At 43.5% G+C, this 13,672-nt stretch overlaps 1 protein-coding gene across 3 annotated transcripts in view; it reads left to right on the forward strand.

Moving 5' to 3' along the window:
* The window catches only part of mtmr14 (myotubularin related protein 14), a 70,088-nt gene that overhangs the window by 5,396 nt on the left and 51,020 nt on the right, over nucleotides 1-13,672 (forward strand). Inside the window, exons 1-2 of one of the 3 annotated variants that reach the window (XM_052075127.1) lie at nucleotides 10,828-11,637; nucleotides 12,516-12,664. The exons of 1 other annotated variant lie outside the window; for it this stretch is intronic. In XM_052075127.1, coding sequence (XP_051931087.1) covers nucleotides 11,503-11,637; nucleotides 12,516-12,664 — 284 coding nt within the window. In that variant the 5' untranslated portion in view covers nucleotides 10,828-11,502. Of the gene's footprint in view, nucleotides 1-10,827; nucleotides 11,638-12,515; nucleotides 12,665-13,672 lie in introns of those variants that run through there. One more of the 3 variants, XM_052075129.1, reaches the window with a different exon arrangement.

The following is a 13,672-nucleotide window of genomic DNA, read 5'->3' on the forward strand; positions in this document are numbered from 1 at the left end:
CTATTTACAATTGTTTTTCACATCATATAAAAAACCCAAAACAAACAAATATATATATTTTTTAAAAATCCTCGTCTCACCCCTCGGGTGGTGTCCGTCCCTCATTCAGCTTGGGTCCTCTACTAGAGGCCAGGAAGCTTGATGGTTCTGCGCAGTATCCTTGCTGTTCCCAGCACTGCACATTTCTGGACTGAGATGTCCGATGTTGTTCTGTTGATCTGTTGCAACCACTCATCTAGTTTGGGGGTCACTGCCACGAGTGCGCCGACCACCACAGGCACGACTGTCACCTTGACCTTCCAGGCTCTCTCCAACTCTTCTCTGAGCCCTTGGTACTTCTAGATGTTCCTTCTTTCTGATGTTTCCATCACTTGGAACAGCTACATCCACTACAACGGCTTTCCTCTGCCCTTTATCTATGATCACGATATCTGGTTGGTTCGCCATTACCATCTTGTCAGTCTGGGTCTGGAAGTCCCACAGGATCTTTGCTCTGTCATTCTCCATCACCTTCGGAGGTGTTTCCCATTTTGACCTCTAGTCCATACTCCGCACAGATGTTTCGGTAGACTATGCCAGCCACCTGGTGATGGCGTTCCATGTAGGCTTTCCCTTAGCACGTCGGCTTCACAGTGCAGAGGTACCGGGTTCGATTCCAGCTCCGGCCTCCCTGTGTGGAGTTTGCATGTTCTCCCCGGGCCTGCGTGGGTTTTCTCCGGGTGCTCCGGTTTCCTCCCACATTCCAAAAACATGCATAGCAGGCTGATTGAACACTCCAAATTATCCCTAGGTGTGAGTGTGAGCGTGGATGGTTGTTCGTCTCTGTGTGCCCTGCGATTGGCTGGCAACCAGCTCAGGGTGTCCCCCGCCTACTGCCCAGCAACAGCTGGGATAGGCTCCAGCACCCCCCGCGACCCTAGTGAGGATCAAGCGGTTCGGAAGGTGAATGAATGAATGAATGAATGAATGAATGAATGAATGAATGAATGAATGAATGAATGAATGAATGTTTTAGTGCAGTAGTTTCTTAATATGAAGTAAATCAGCACTCAACAGGCATGACATGGCACGGAACACAAGTTGAGAAATGACTTTGCATAGAAGTCAATCACTGATTGCAGAAAAAGCGGTAATCTCTCAGTGATCATTTTACAGTTTACCGGCAGCGAATCCCAGGGACTCGCTGATCAGAAAAGTACTAGTGCCATTATGGATTGAGAGAGTCCCAAATTTCGAATTCCGAAATGCTCTACTTATTCAATTGCATATGATAATAACACAAACAACAACATACATACAATGATAAACAAATGCTGCAAAAATTTAAATAATTCAGGAGCAGGCCTGAGGATTTCGGAAATTCATGGTAACCGTTTTTCGGTTCTGTCGGATTACCCAATGGGAAACCACGATTACAAATGTTGGGTTCCGTAAACGTTCATCATCACTGATATTGATAATCAAGAATTCCGAAACTCAAAAGTATAATGTTTCAAGGGTCAATGTTTGAAAACGATGCATTAACAATGAACATTACATCAGCAGCTGTGTACTCCAGTTTTATTCCAAAAAATAAATGGATCAAAAACTGGTGTACTCATGTGGCATCATCGGAGTATTTTTTCCAATCTCACACTGCAAAGATTAATTGACTGGTAATCATTAATAAAAGTCAAGTCAAGTCAACAGTATTTATAGAGCACTTTCAAACAGCCATCGCTGCATACAAAGTGCTGTACATGGAGCAATTTAACATACGCAATAAACAGTAAGACAAATCGATAATAAAGGCGGTAGAAAGCACCAAACAGTAAAACCAAGAACAAATCTAAGTCATGCTGAGTCGGATGACAAAGAATACAAGTGAGTTTTGAGGAGCGCTTTGAAGATGGGCAGCGAGGAGGCCAGCTGAATGTTGAGTGGGAGGTCATTCCAGAGAGAGGGACTAGCAACAGAAAAGGCTCGATCCCCTCTGAGCCTCAGTTTAGTTCTTGGTACTTCTAATAATGTCTGGTCCACAGACCTGAGGCGCCGGGCAGGTGTGTAGGGGCGGATGAGCTCAGAGAGGTAAGGTGGCGCGAGATTACCTAGTGTGGTTGCGCGATCACCCAGACAGATTTTTTTAATTATTATTTTTTTAATATCAGATGAAATTGATGTGGAATTACCATTGACTTTATTTTCTATCTCCACTTGAGAACGCTTTTTTGTGCTGTTGTGAGAGTTCTTGTTCTTCCAGGGTGAACGTATCGTTAGCTAACAGCCAACAAATTATTTTATATTTTTATTAATTTCTTTTAACCCGAACAAATGACGTTTATGCATGAGTGGTCTCTCTTTTATTTTGAAGGTGCCCAACGCCGCTCGGTGGCAGCACGCTACCGTAATGCAGAGCACTGGCAATCGCAGTGACGGCTCAGTTGACTTCAATTTTGCAAGTGGAGGCTGGCTTGCAGAGATGATTTCCTCGAGCCGGTCCTTGGCCTCGAGGACCGGCTCGAGGACCAAGGGGCTGTAACAGTGGTGTCTTTTATTTTGTTATTTTTGCACAGTCGTCACGTTTGTGCGGGCGCACTAGAATGTTTGTTTGAACTAGTGATGTGTCGTTCGCAAACGAGCCGGCTCCGAGAGCCGGCTCTTTGAAGTGAACGATGGGACCCGGCTCCCACCTCATTGGGAGCCGGCTCCTCATTGGGGACCCGGAAGGGGATGGTTACACACGCACGCACGCACACAAACACACACACACACACATACGCGATGCAGTTTAGAGAAGGGGGAGGGGTTAAAGAAGAGACACACACACAGCAGCACACTGAGCAGCACGCGAATAAGACAGACGAGGAGACGAGAGAGCTAGTTAGTGAAAAAAACAACACGGTGGAAAGTGGAAAGGTGAGAAAATGGATAGGAAACGCAGTGAAATATGGACTCGTTTCAATTTAATTGATTGTTCAAAGGCAGCGTGTAGACCGTGCAAGGTTAAAATATCCCATAGATCAGGCTCCACAAATAACCTGCACAGGCACATCAGAAATGTCCACCCATCAGTACAATTTGAAGAGAAAAGACAAGCAAGGGAACCAGTTATGAATGAAGGTGCTAGTGTGTCTGCAACTGTTGCTTCTGCAGCAATGTCACAACTGCCTAGATGTACAACCCAGAGCTCTATGAGCCACTTTATGCAAAAAGCTATAAAACCAGCAAAACAGAACACAATTGATGAGGAACTGAGTAAAATGATTGCAAGGGATTTTCATCCATTTTGTGAAATGGTGTGTTGTCTGTGTGTTGTCGCAACATCTGTCCCTTCAGAGAGAATCTTCTCCAAAACAGGGCAAATATTAACAGAGAGGAGAAACAGGATCAACCCCTCAAAGCTGAGGCACTTGGTTTTTCTTCATGCCAATCTTCGCTAAAGACAAGCTAAAACCTTTACCTGGATGCTGCTTTTTTTCTTTTTGTTTTACAAATTTTAATTTATAATTTGTTGAGTGGTATTCAAAGCTTACTTATGTTGTTTTACTGTAAATAGTTAAAAGCTTATACACATTCAGAGATTGGAACTTTTTGACGACCTTGTTTTGAGATGGCTCTTTGTAATTTGTTTTTATTTTTGTAGCACTCCATGTTGAGTATGTTCAGAAGAATATAAATAAAGCCATATAAATAATAAATATTTGATATAATGTCTATTTTTTGCATTCGTACTTCATTTTACACATAATATTACGTTATTTTTGGTATTAAATTAATTTAAGCAACAAAAAAACTGAGGAGCCATTTGGGAGCCGAAATGCCGGCTTTTTTTAGGGAGCCGATCCAAAAGAGCCGGCTCTCTAAAAGGAGCCGGAATTCCCATTACTAGTTTGAACCAAGTGATTTGCGTTACAGCTGGAGTCAATAATGTCGGCACTTCACTTCCGGGTTTGGCCGTTGGGATTTGGCGTCCTTTTGCTCGATTCCAGCTGTGTTTGCTGAATGCTTTCTCACGTTTGGAATAATGAATTATGGGCGGCCCGGTAGTCCAGCGGTTAGCACGTCGGCTTCACAGTGCAGAGGTACCGGGTTCGATTCCAGCTCCGGTCTCCCTGTGTGGAGTTTGCATGTTTTCCCCGGTGTGGGTTTTCTTCGGGTGCTCCGGTTTCCTCCCACATTCCAAAAACATGCGTGGCAGGCTGATTGAACACTCTAAATTGTCCCGAGGTGTGAGTGCGAATGGTTGTTCGTTTCTGTGTGCCCTGCGATTGGCTGGCAACTGATTCAGGGTGTCCCCCGCCTACTGCCCGAAGACAGCTGGGATAGGCTCCAGCACCCCCCGCGACCCTAGTAAGGATCAAGCGGCTCGGAAGATGAATGAATGAATGATAGTGGTAGTGGTAATAATAGTAGTACTCGGATAATGGTTAGAGATTCAGCCATCTCGTTACCTCTGCGTCCCGCGTTCTCGACGCATAATTTTCCCACGGGACGCACGGTTCGAAACAATGTTCGTTTTTGGGACGCAAGGAAATTTCTCAGGCAAAACAAACAAACAAAAAACTACGGCATGCCTGAGGATTTCACAGTAACAATCGTTACCGGTAGCGTGTCGTTTCCGTGGCGTCATTTTCACGGTACCGAAAAATAGTTTAATTAAAGTTAAAAATAAAGTCACAGCACTTGAATTGACTGTGTGATCCACGCGATTTCACTGCGCCTGTATGTCTGTTTGTGATGTGATTTGGTGTGTGAGTGTGTTTCTTCTAAATTACTTTCGTTTTGTTTTCAGTGTTGGGGGGGGGGCACAACAGATGACGTTATGTGCGCATGCGGGTTGTGATTTTAGTCCGCAAACTGAGGAATCGCGCGGATGAAAGTTTGAGATGGTCGCGAAAAAAACTGACCAAGGTCTACTAATTACGATATTTAAGAAATTGGAATGCGTGTCTGATTTTTCGTATGAATCGTCCAAAGGGCGTATCACTAAACTCACCTGTGACGTATGCACAGAACGCGAGAGCGAAATACGACGCAAGGCACGATTACGAGGCTAAACGGTCATTAGATTTGTAGGCTAATCGTTATGAAAAATATTATGAAACACTATTGGTTATTCTATAATTTACTGATTGTAGCATTGTAACTTTATGAATAAAACATTCGTCACAAGGTGTAGTAATGCTAATGTTAACTGTTGGTAGAACTCATGATAACGTGTGTTAAATTCTTTCGTCAAATTGATCGTAGATTACACATGCATCGTCTTGGGAAGAGGATGTCAATCCACATCAATACTTACCTGTATTGATTGGAATGTAACACGTTGTTAGAAGAATCTATGAGCAAAAATGTATCATGTTTAAAGTTTCATTTATTTGGGCACATCGAAGCGTTTGGGTGCATATCCAGCACCCCCAAATGCCTACACAAAAAGGCGCCGGCCGTTTGGCCGGCGGGCTGTTGAAGCCCACAATTAGCACGTCAATACAGGTGGGCGATCATGGGGGAGAGGGCGAAACTCGGTCACAAAAGGGGAATGAATAATTCGGGAACAGCGGTTGAGCAACAAAAGACGAGTTGAGAACACCTGTCGCGCCCAGATGACATTGACCATCCGCAAAGTCTACAGCATGCTAATTCGATGTAGACCAGCCAGGAAAGGCGCCAATGTACTCGTGGTTCGAGGTTGAAAAACAGGTGACCAATCACTACTGAGGGGCCCGACCGGGGGTGCGGCATGCAAATATTGGGGGCAGTGTTTTTCTTGTATTTTGCATATGTTACAATAAAATGTGGAACTTGCGGAGACGGGACTTTGAGTGTGATCGCGGAGCAACAACCGTCGTTCGCTCTCAGAGGTCCGCTCCCGCCGATATTGAAGACAATTTTCCTGTGTGCCGAGTTGTTTCTTTAACTTTGTCAGAGAAAATCTCTGACATACGTTGAGACAGTAATTCATGCCTTTGTCACATCCCGGCTCGAGTACTGCAATTTCCTCTACTTTGGAGTCACCCAGTCCTCCATTAAGCGCCTTCAGCTGGTCCAGAATGCCGCTGCTCGCCTCTTGACTGGTACTCGTAAGAGGGAGCACATAACTCCTACTCTGGCATCCCTTCACTGGCTCCCCATTCATTTTAGAGTTATTTTCAAGATCCTCCTCTTTGTTTTCAAATCTCTGAACCCCAGGCATCCAACCTCAGTACAGGCATTCAGATTGAGTATTCCATTACCAATTAAAATGCCTCTCAAATATGACATTTTGAGCTCCTCTGCTTATTTCAAAAGATTCTTGAAAATGAATTTCCGTTATCCCTCAATCAAACCAGACCTGCAGGAAACTAGAGCACTGCAGGTATCCAACAAAACCATTCGGTTCTGATGTGGACCTCTGAAAAGTGACAAGATGGCCTGCGTTCTGACATGACCTGCAATCTAATATGTTGATCTTGATGTGTCGGCCCGGAGCCAGACCCCCACGCCTTCTCCCAGGGACCAGGGGCGCGCCGAGGGGTTCCCGGGCGTCAGCTGAAGGATCCGGTGGGCCAACACCAAAGAGGCGAGAATCAAAGGTTTCTTAAGCAAACCGCAGCTCAGAAGACACACCAGAAGTTTCAAAGAGCTTGGAGCCGATCGTTCGAAGTCCAAAAATAAACTAAGTCCAGAGGCCAAGGTGCAGGCTGGTCACAAACAAGTTTATTCAATCAAAACCCAGAGAGGTACAGATGTGCACATCGGAAGAACTCTGAAAAACTCCCCGGAACATACACAGATTTTATAGCGATATGAGGGGCAACCCCTCTTTTTCCATTGGTTGGTTTCTAAGATCGTTTGTTACCTTAATGGTATCATACTGCGTTGTGTATTCTGATTGGCTGTGGCTTTCCTCGTTATCTAGATTTTAATGGTATCTCTAAGTACTCCATAACTTAGTTTGTAGATTAGAATGGTATCACTCTTGTTCTATTTATTAAAATATAATAGGGGCCTTTTTATGGTTGCTTGAGGTTTTTACCATGTCTGTATGTATGGTTGTCTTGTGTTGATGGCCCCTGAGCAGACAATGACCGGTTTCTTGTTTTTGCCGTGTTCTGCTTATCTTCCGCAGGCGATGTCTGTAGGCTTCCTCAATGTGGGTCAGATGACGGACAACTTGTCTTTCTTACCAATGACTTTTTAGGGGCGACCATCCTGTTTTGCTCGTGACAACCACACTTATTTTCCACTTACTTCCACACTTCGTTAATATACCATTAGCTTCTGGGTTCTGTATTTGCTTGACATTAATTCTTTTATTTGACAACCGTATGCCCGTTTTCTCTCTATCAGCTACGGGTTATTGAAGTGGTTTAACACAACATTAACATAAAACAGACACTACAATCTTTTCACCCATTTATAGAACATCCTAAAAGAAGGAATCCAGCACCCCGGCTCTAGACCCAGACCATCCTCGTCCGGATCAGATGTTGCATTTTGAAATAAAAGGCCTCTGAAAACTGGCATTTTGACCTGATTTCTGACAAGATGATCTGAACGCCCAACATGTTGACATTTTTGAAAAAATTCCTAAAAAATATATGACTGTTATCCTGTGAGGGCTGTAGGTCTGGGGATAACAACAGCACTCCGGCTTTCCAACGTGACCACTCCCGTCTGAATTTGATTATGCATTTGGGAATAAGAGGCCTCTCAAATGTGGCAAGATGACCTGGGTCCCAACAAGTTGATATGAACATGTTGACATTTTCGACCGTTTTGAAAAAAATCTTAAAAATTGAATCCTAATTATCCCTCAACCGGACCCGGTGTGTGTATCATCTGTAAAAAGTAATGTGGGTATTGTGGAGGTGGATAAACAAGTTGCTTTTTTTAAATCTAGACTTTAAATTATTACAATACGATACAAAAAAGCTTTTCAACCAGAGGTGACTGCTCTCAGACTGCAAGGGGAGCTCAGCTTCGCCTAAAATGTCTAAAAATAAGTGATCAAATATATGTTTGTACTTTGTACATACAATTGTGTGTCCATGTCATTGACTTAATACGCGCTACAAAGCACTCAACTTTTGTTCCGAACTCCTTAAGACGTTCTATAACTCGGTGGTGGCCTCGGCCATCCATTATGGCATTGTCTGCTGGTCAGGCAGCATCTCAGCCCGGGATAGAAAGAGAGTGGAGCGACTGGTCAGGAAGGCCAGTTCTGTCCTGGGTTGCTCCCTTGACACTCTGGAGGAGGTGGGCAACAGAAGGATGCTAACTAAGCTAAAAGCTATGATGGCCAGTCCCTCCCACCCCCTCCAGCCCGCCCTGACAGCACTTGGTAGCTCCTTCAGCCAGAGACTGTTACACCCGCGCTGCAAGAAGGAGAGATACCTTTATTCGTCCCACACTGGGGACGAATAACGCTCGTTCCTACCGACTGCTGTCAGGCTGATGAATAAAAAATAACAATCATAATAATAATAATAATTAAATTATGTGAAGGAAAATTGTAAATAGTACTGCGATTTATCCATTTTGTGTTCATATTGCATTTAATTGAAAGATGTTTGTTGTTTTTTTTCTCTTTCTTCTTTCTTCTTTCTACATACATTCTTGCTGCTGGAGGCTGTAAATTTCCCCAGTGTGGGACGAATAAAGGATATCTTATCTTATCTTATCAGCTTATTCCTCGTTACGATGCGACTGTCTTCTCATTCATTCCTGCAGCTTCACTGTGATTTAAAACGTGTTGATGCTGAGCGTCGAACGCGCGGACACATGGCGTTGGGAGAGTTCACATAGTCGTTGTCCCAATGCATTGAAACGAGACGAGTCATTGGATAAATGCTGGTTTTGTCCTGCCAATTGGACGCTCAGTGTCTCTGGGAGTCTATGGACAGTGGGTGTTTATCGGCTGACCTGGACGCTCAGCTTTTCTTCTGATCTGTCTGAGGCTGAATCTCTTTTTGATTGACAGCGAAATGAGCCAATCACAGATCCTTTGGTGTCGGCATCAGTGGGAGCATTTTTCAATTCTCATTCTGTTCTGAGTTGAACTGGAGACTTCTTCTCGTCATCTTATAGACACTCTCTTGGTTAAAAACAACTAGCGACAAATTAATCTTTGATTTCTGGTGGGTTTTATTATAGTTCACACATCACAGATCATTTTCTTGAATAGGAACGGAGAGTAGAATTCACATATCAATAAACGGACACATTTTATTATGTCGGTCGAAATTGAGCTTCCCCTTCTTTAGCATGTAAACACCCCAAGCATCCGCCACTGCTTTCAGACAGGAGATGTCACGTTGGAAAGTCGGAGTGCTGTAGTTATCCCCAGGTCCAGTTGAGGGATAATTAGGATTCAATTTTAAAGATTTTTTTCAAAACGGACGAAAATGTCAACATGTTCAGATCAGCTTGTTGGGACCCAGGTCATCTTGCCACATTTGAGAGGCCTCTTATTCCCAAATGCATAATCGAATTCAGATGGGAGTGGTCACGTTGGAAAGCCGGAGTGTTGTTGTTATCCCCAGACCTACAGCCCTCACAGGATAACGGTCACTTATTTTTTCTGACTTTTTTCAAAACGGTCGAAAATGTCAACATGTTGGGTGCTCAGATCAACTTGTCGGGACCCAGGCCATCTTGCCACATTTGAGAGGCCCCTTATTCCCAACTGCATAATCGGATTCAGATGGGAGTGGCCGCGTTGGAAAGCCGGAGTGTTGTAGTATTCCCCAGACCTACAGCCCTCACAGGATAACGGTCACTTATTTTTCTGAATTTTTTTCAAAATGGTTGAAAATATCAACATGTTGGGCGTTCAAATCATCATGTTAGAAATCAGGTCAACATGCCAGTTTTCAGAGGCCTTTTATTTCAAAATGCAACATCTGAGGGTGGTCTGGGTGGAGAGCCGGGGTGCTGGATTCCTTCTTTTAGGATGTTCTATAAATGGGCGAAAAGATCAACATGTTAGAATGCAGGTCATGTCAGAACGCAGGCCATCTTGTCACTTTTCAGAGGTCCACATCAGATCCGAATGGTCTTGTTGGATACCTGCAGTGCTCTAGTGTCCTGCAGATCTGGTTTGATTGAGGGATACATGAAATTCATTTTCAAGAATCTTTTGAAATAAGCAGAGGAGCTCAAGATGTCATATTTGAGAGGCATTTTAATTGGTAATGAAACATTCGATCTGAAGGCCAGTACTGTGCGTGTATACCTGGCGTGCCCTAGTGTGTCGACAACCTGGTGCGGTTGCGTGATCACCTAGATTGGTGTCTTTAATTTTTATTATTATTATTTTTTTAATATCAGGTAAAATTGATGTTGAATTACAATTGACTTTATTTTCTATCTCCACTTGAGAACGCTTATTGGTGCTGTTCTGAGAGTTCTTGTTCTTCCTCGGTGAATCTTTACCCGACAGCCAAAAAAACTTATTTTATAGTTTTATTAATTTATTTTAACCCAAACAAATGACGTTTATGCATGAGTGGATACGATTTTATTTTGAAGGTGGCCAACGCCGCTCGCTGGCGACAGATTACGGTAATGCACAGTATTGACAATCGCAGTGGCGGTTCACTTGACTTCAATTTTGCGAGTGGAGGCTGGTTTGACCGCAGTATTTAAAAGCAGACGTCGGATAGGTGTGTCGAGCAGAGGTGATTGCTCTAAGACTGCAAGGGAAGCTCAGCTTCCCCTAAAATGTCAAAAAATAATGAATGGTTAAGAACATGGGCTGCGTTCGGAAATAATAGCCTCTCCCAACAATGTCAGAATAGTGCAAGAGCGCTAACCCGAATTTTCGAACGCGATTTTCTGAATGCACCTCAAAGGGGAGGTGATATGTCACATGGTAACACCAACTTCCTGTTTATCACAACAACGTATGGTGGATTGCAACATCGTGAGCCGCTGCTGGCGTTTTCATTCACATTAATACAGAGACAGATTTGAGAATCTTCCGAGGTACCGCCTTGCAATTTCATTCCTGTAGCATTTCAAGCCATAGCCATGGTTGTCAATTGAACTTGATGACTTGACGTCAAGGAAACGCGAACAGGCCGTTACGGATCCTGGACGTTTCCTGAGTAGCTGACCGCAGTGTTCCCGGGCGGTGTAAGGTATTGCCGTTCCACCTCCCGTCTGAAACTCAAACCAACCCCTGGGAGCTGCAGGATTGCTGAACGAATTTACGTGGTTGTGTAGCTTTGTGTAGTACACGAGTCTAATAGCATCACTTAGGCGTTTGAGGATAACTAGTACCAGTTAGCTCGCGGTAACTGGACTGGAACTCCTGGCCGGCCGTGCGAGTCGTGTCAGTTTGTTTTGAAAGCGAAACAGGTCGCCGGTGCCCTGAATTCCGAAAGACCTTCCGGCACTGGCCCCTTCAAGAGGGCAGTCAGGAAGAGACTGGCTGGTAAGGGATGGCCTGGTCGGTCTCACCGTTCCAGTGGACAAGGAGCTGCGGTGTTTGAAGGCAATCGAGTCCGGCTAGAGCCCGCCACCGCGGCTCGAGGCAGAATGATGGCCGCCTCCCCCTCCGTGGCCGGTGGCTTCAAGGCTACTGGGCTGTCGGCCAGAAAGGGTGAAGAAATTGTGGATTTGATTGACTTATTTTCCAAGACCCAGTACAGAGCAAAGGAAGTCACTCCTCGGGTGAGTTTTTACAATTGTGTTGGCTGTTGTTGTAACGTGGTGCTAACATCTGCCAGAAACGCACATTTTTGTGGTTGAGAAAGGAAAGTAATTTCATCTGTGCTCTGTGTTAGCATATTTGACAATAAAAGCTGACTGGACTTGACTTATCTCATAATGTTTGAACAGTAATGTTTACAGACACTCATGAAACAAACCCGAGCAAAAGCGATGGTTCCATCAACTTAACATTTCGTTGCGCAACCTTTAGAGGTAATCGGATCATTGAAATAGTTTCTGTAACTGTCAATTCTTAGGTTCGGGTGTGAATGGTACGTTTCCAGGCGATATGTTTCAGGTCATTCCACAGATGATCAGTAGGATTTTCATCAGGGCTCAAATGAATCCACGAAAGAATTTAGCGATTCTTTGGTGATTTTTAGCAGTGTGTTGTGGGGCATTATCATGTTGGAAGACCCACGACCTGCTAAAGTCAAGAATCATCGAAAGTATACCTCACAAACCATTTCAAATGTACTAAGTTTTATACTCGTTCTTGAAAAGCTGCAGCATGTAAATGTTCATTCTAAATTTACCAAAGGCATACACACACACACACACACACACACACATTACTGGATTGTATTGGATACAACTTTATTGTCAAATGAGCTGTATGAAATTTCTTCCCTCTCAACATAAAACAAGAAACAAGTTCATATTGATTTTGTTATAAGTACAACCCATGGTCTAAATAACAAAACATTGTGTTGTCAAAAACGATAACTTTATATTTGTCCATGTAGATTTTTTACAATGAGAGCAATTTCAACATGACTATTCTTCAGAGTTACAAAAACCTCATTAATCATAAGTTAACCTTTTTTTTTAACTTTCAGATGGAGTCAATAGAAACCTGTTGTTTGGAGTTGTTTGCCAAAGATTACAAGTACAGTGTAATCCATAACACTAATGGTGAAGTGTGTGGCCATTACCCACGGCGGATAGTGTTCCTGGAGTATGAATGCACAGATGTTGATCGAGACAGGTACCATTTGAAAATCTGACTGTCATATAATTTTCATGTAAAAATACCTTCCAGTGAGTTAGGCGTTGCTTCTTATTTGTGCTGTAGACCTTTCTAATGTTTTACACCTGGGTGCAAAGGTTACTCTCTGTTCCAACACAGTTGGATTACATCAAGATTGCACAAGAAAGCGAATGCTTGGCTGCAAGTGCTTATGTCAGAGCATAGGTGTTTTGAATGTTTCCTATTTAAGACATAAGGTCTGAATAAGTGGGCTATTTTACTATTGCTTTACTGTTACTAAGATTTACTTACATCATGCAATCTTGCAACTTTTGCTTCTGGTGATTAACAAAGATGTTTTACTGACAGTTACAGGTTTTGCCCTGAGTCAGGGAACTTCAATGCCAATGTGGCAAAACTGGATAAAAATCTCCTCGTCACACTTGAGTGCACGTACCTAGTTTGACACAATGTCCCGTGTTTCATGTTTTACTGCTGTCTTGCGTGCATGTGCAGCACACAGCACAGAGACTGTGGAGCCCAAATAACACAAAGTGCATGAACATTTCAGGGAAGATGTATATATTTTTTTCCAGGTTGTAGGCATAGCTTAATACTTGGTGTCAGGCACGGTGATACGCCGAAGCTGGGGCGAGCTACAGCCCCATCAGAAATCAGTGTAGCGCCTCTAAAGTCCCTCTAGCATTTTATTTGACATTTTAAAATATTTTTTAAAATTATGCTGGAATGGTAGTTGCGTCAGCTCGACCCACTTTTAGCCCCACCCAAAAAATCCCTACAACTGAGAGGGTGTAAAGCAGCGGTGGGCAAACTTTTTGGCTTGGGGAGCCACATTGATTTCTAAAATGTGACCGGTGTGCCGGGTCAGCACAAGATACGGTACATATAAAAAACTTCATATGTTGTCAGTCCATACCACACATCATTAGAACAAAAGCATTTAAATATTAACATACTTTTTAAAATGAGAACAGTGAAACAACTATGGTATATGTCCTGAATGAC

This window comes from Hippocampus zosterae, chromosome 9 (genome assembly GCF_025434085.1).
Source record: "Hippocampus zosterae strain Florida chromosome 9, ASM2543408v3, whole genome shotgun sequence".
Taxonomy (NCBI): domain Eukaryota; kingdom Metazoa; phylum Chordata; class Actinopteri; order Syngnathiformes; family Syngnathidae; genus Hippocampus; species Hippocampus zosterae.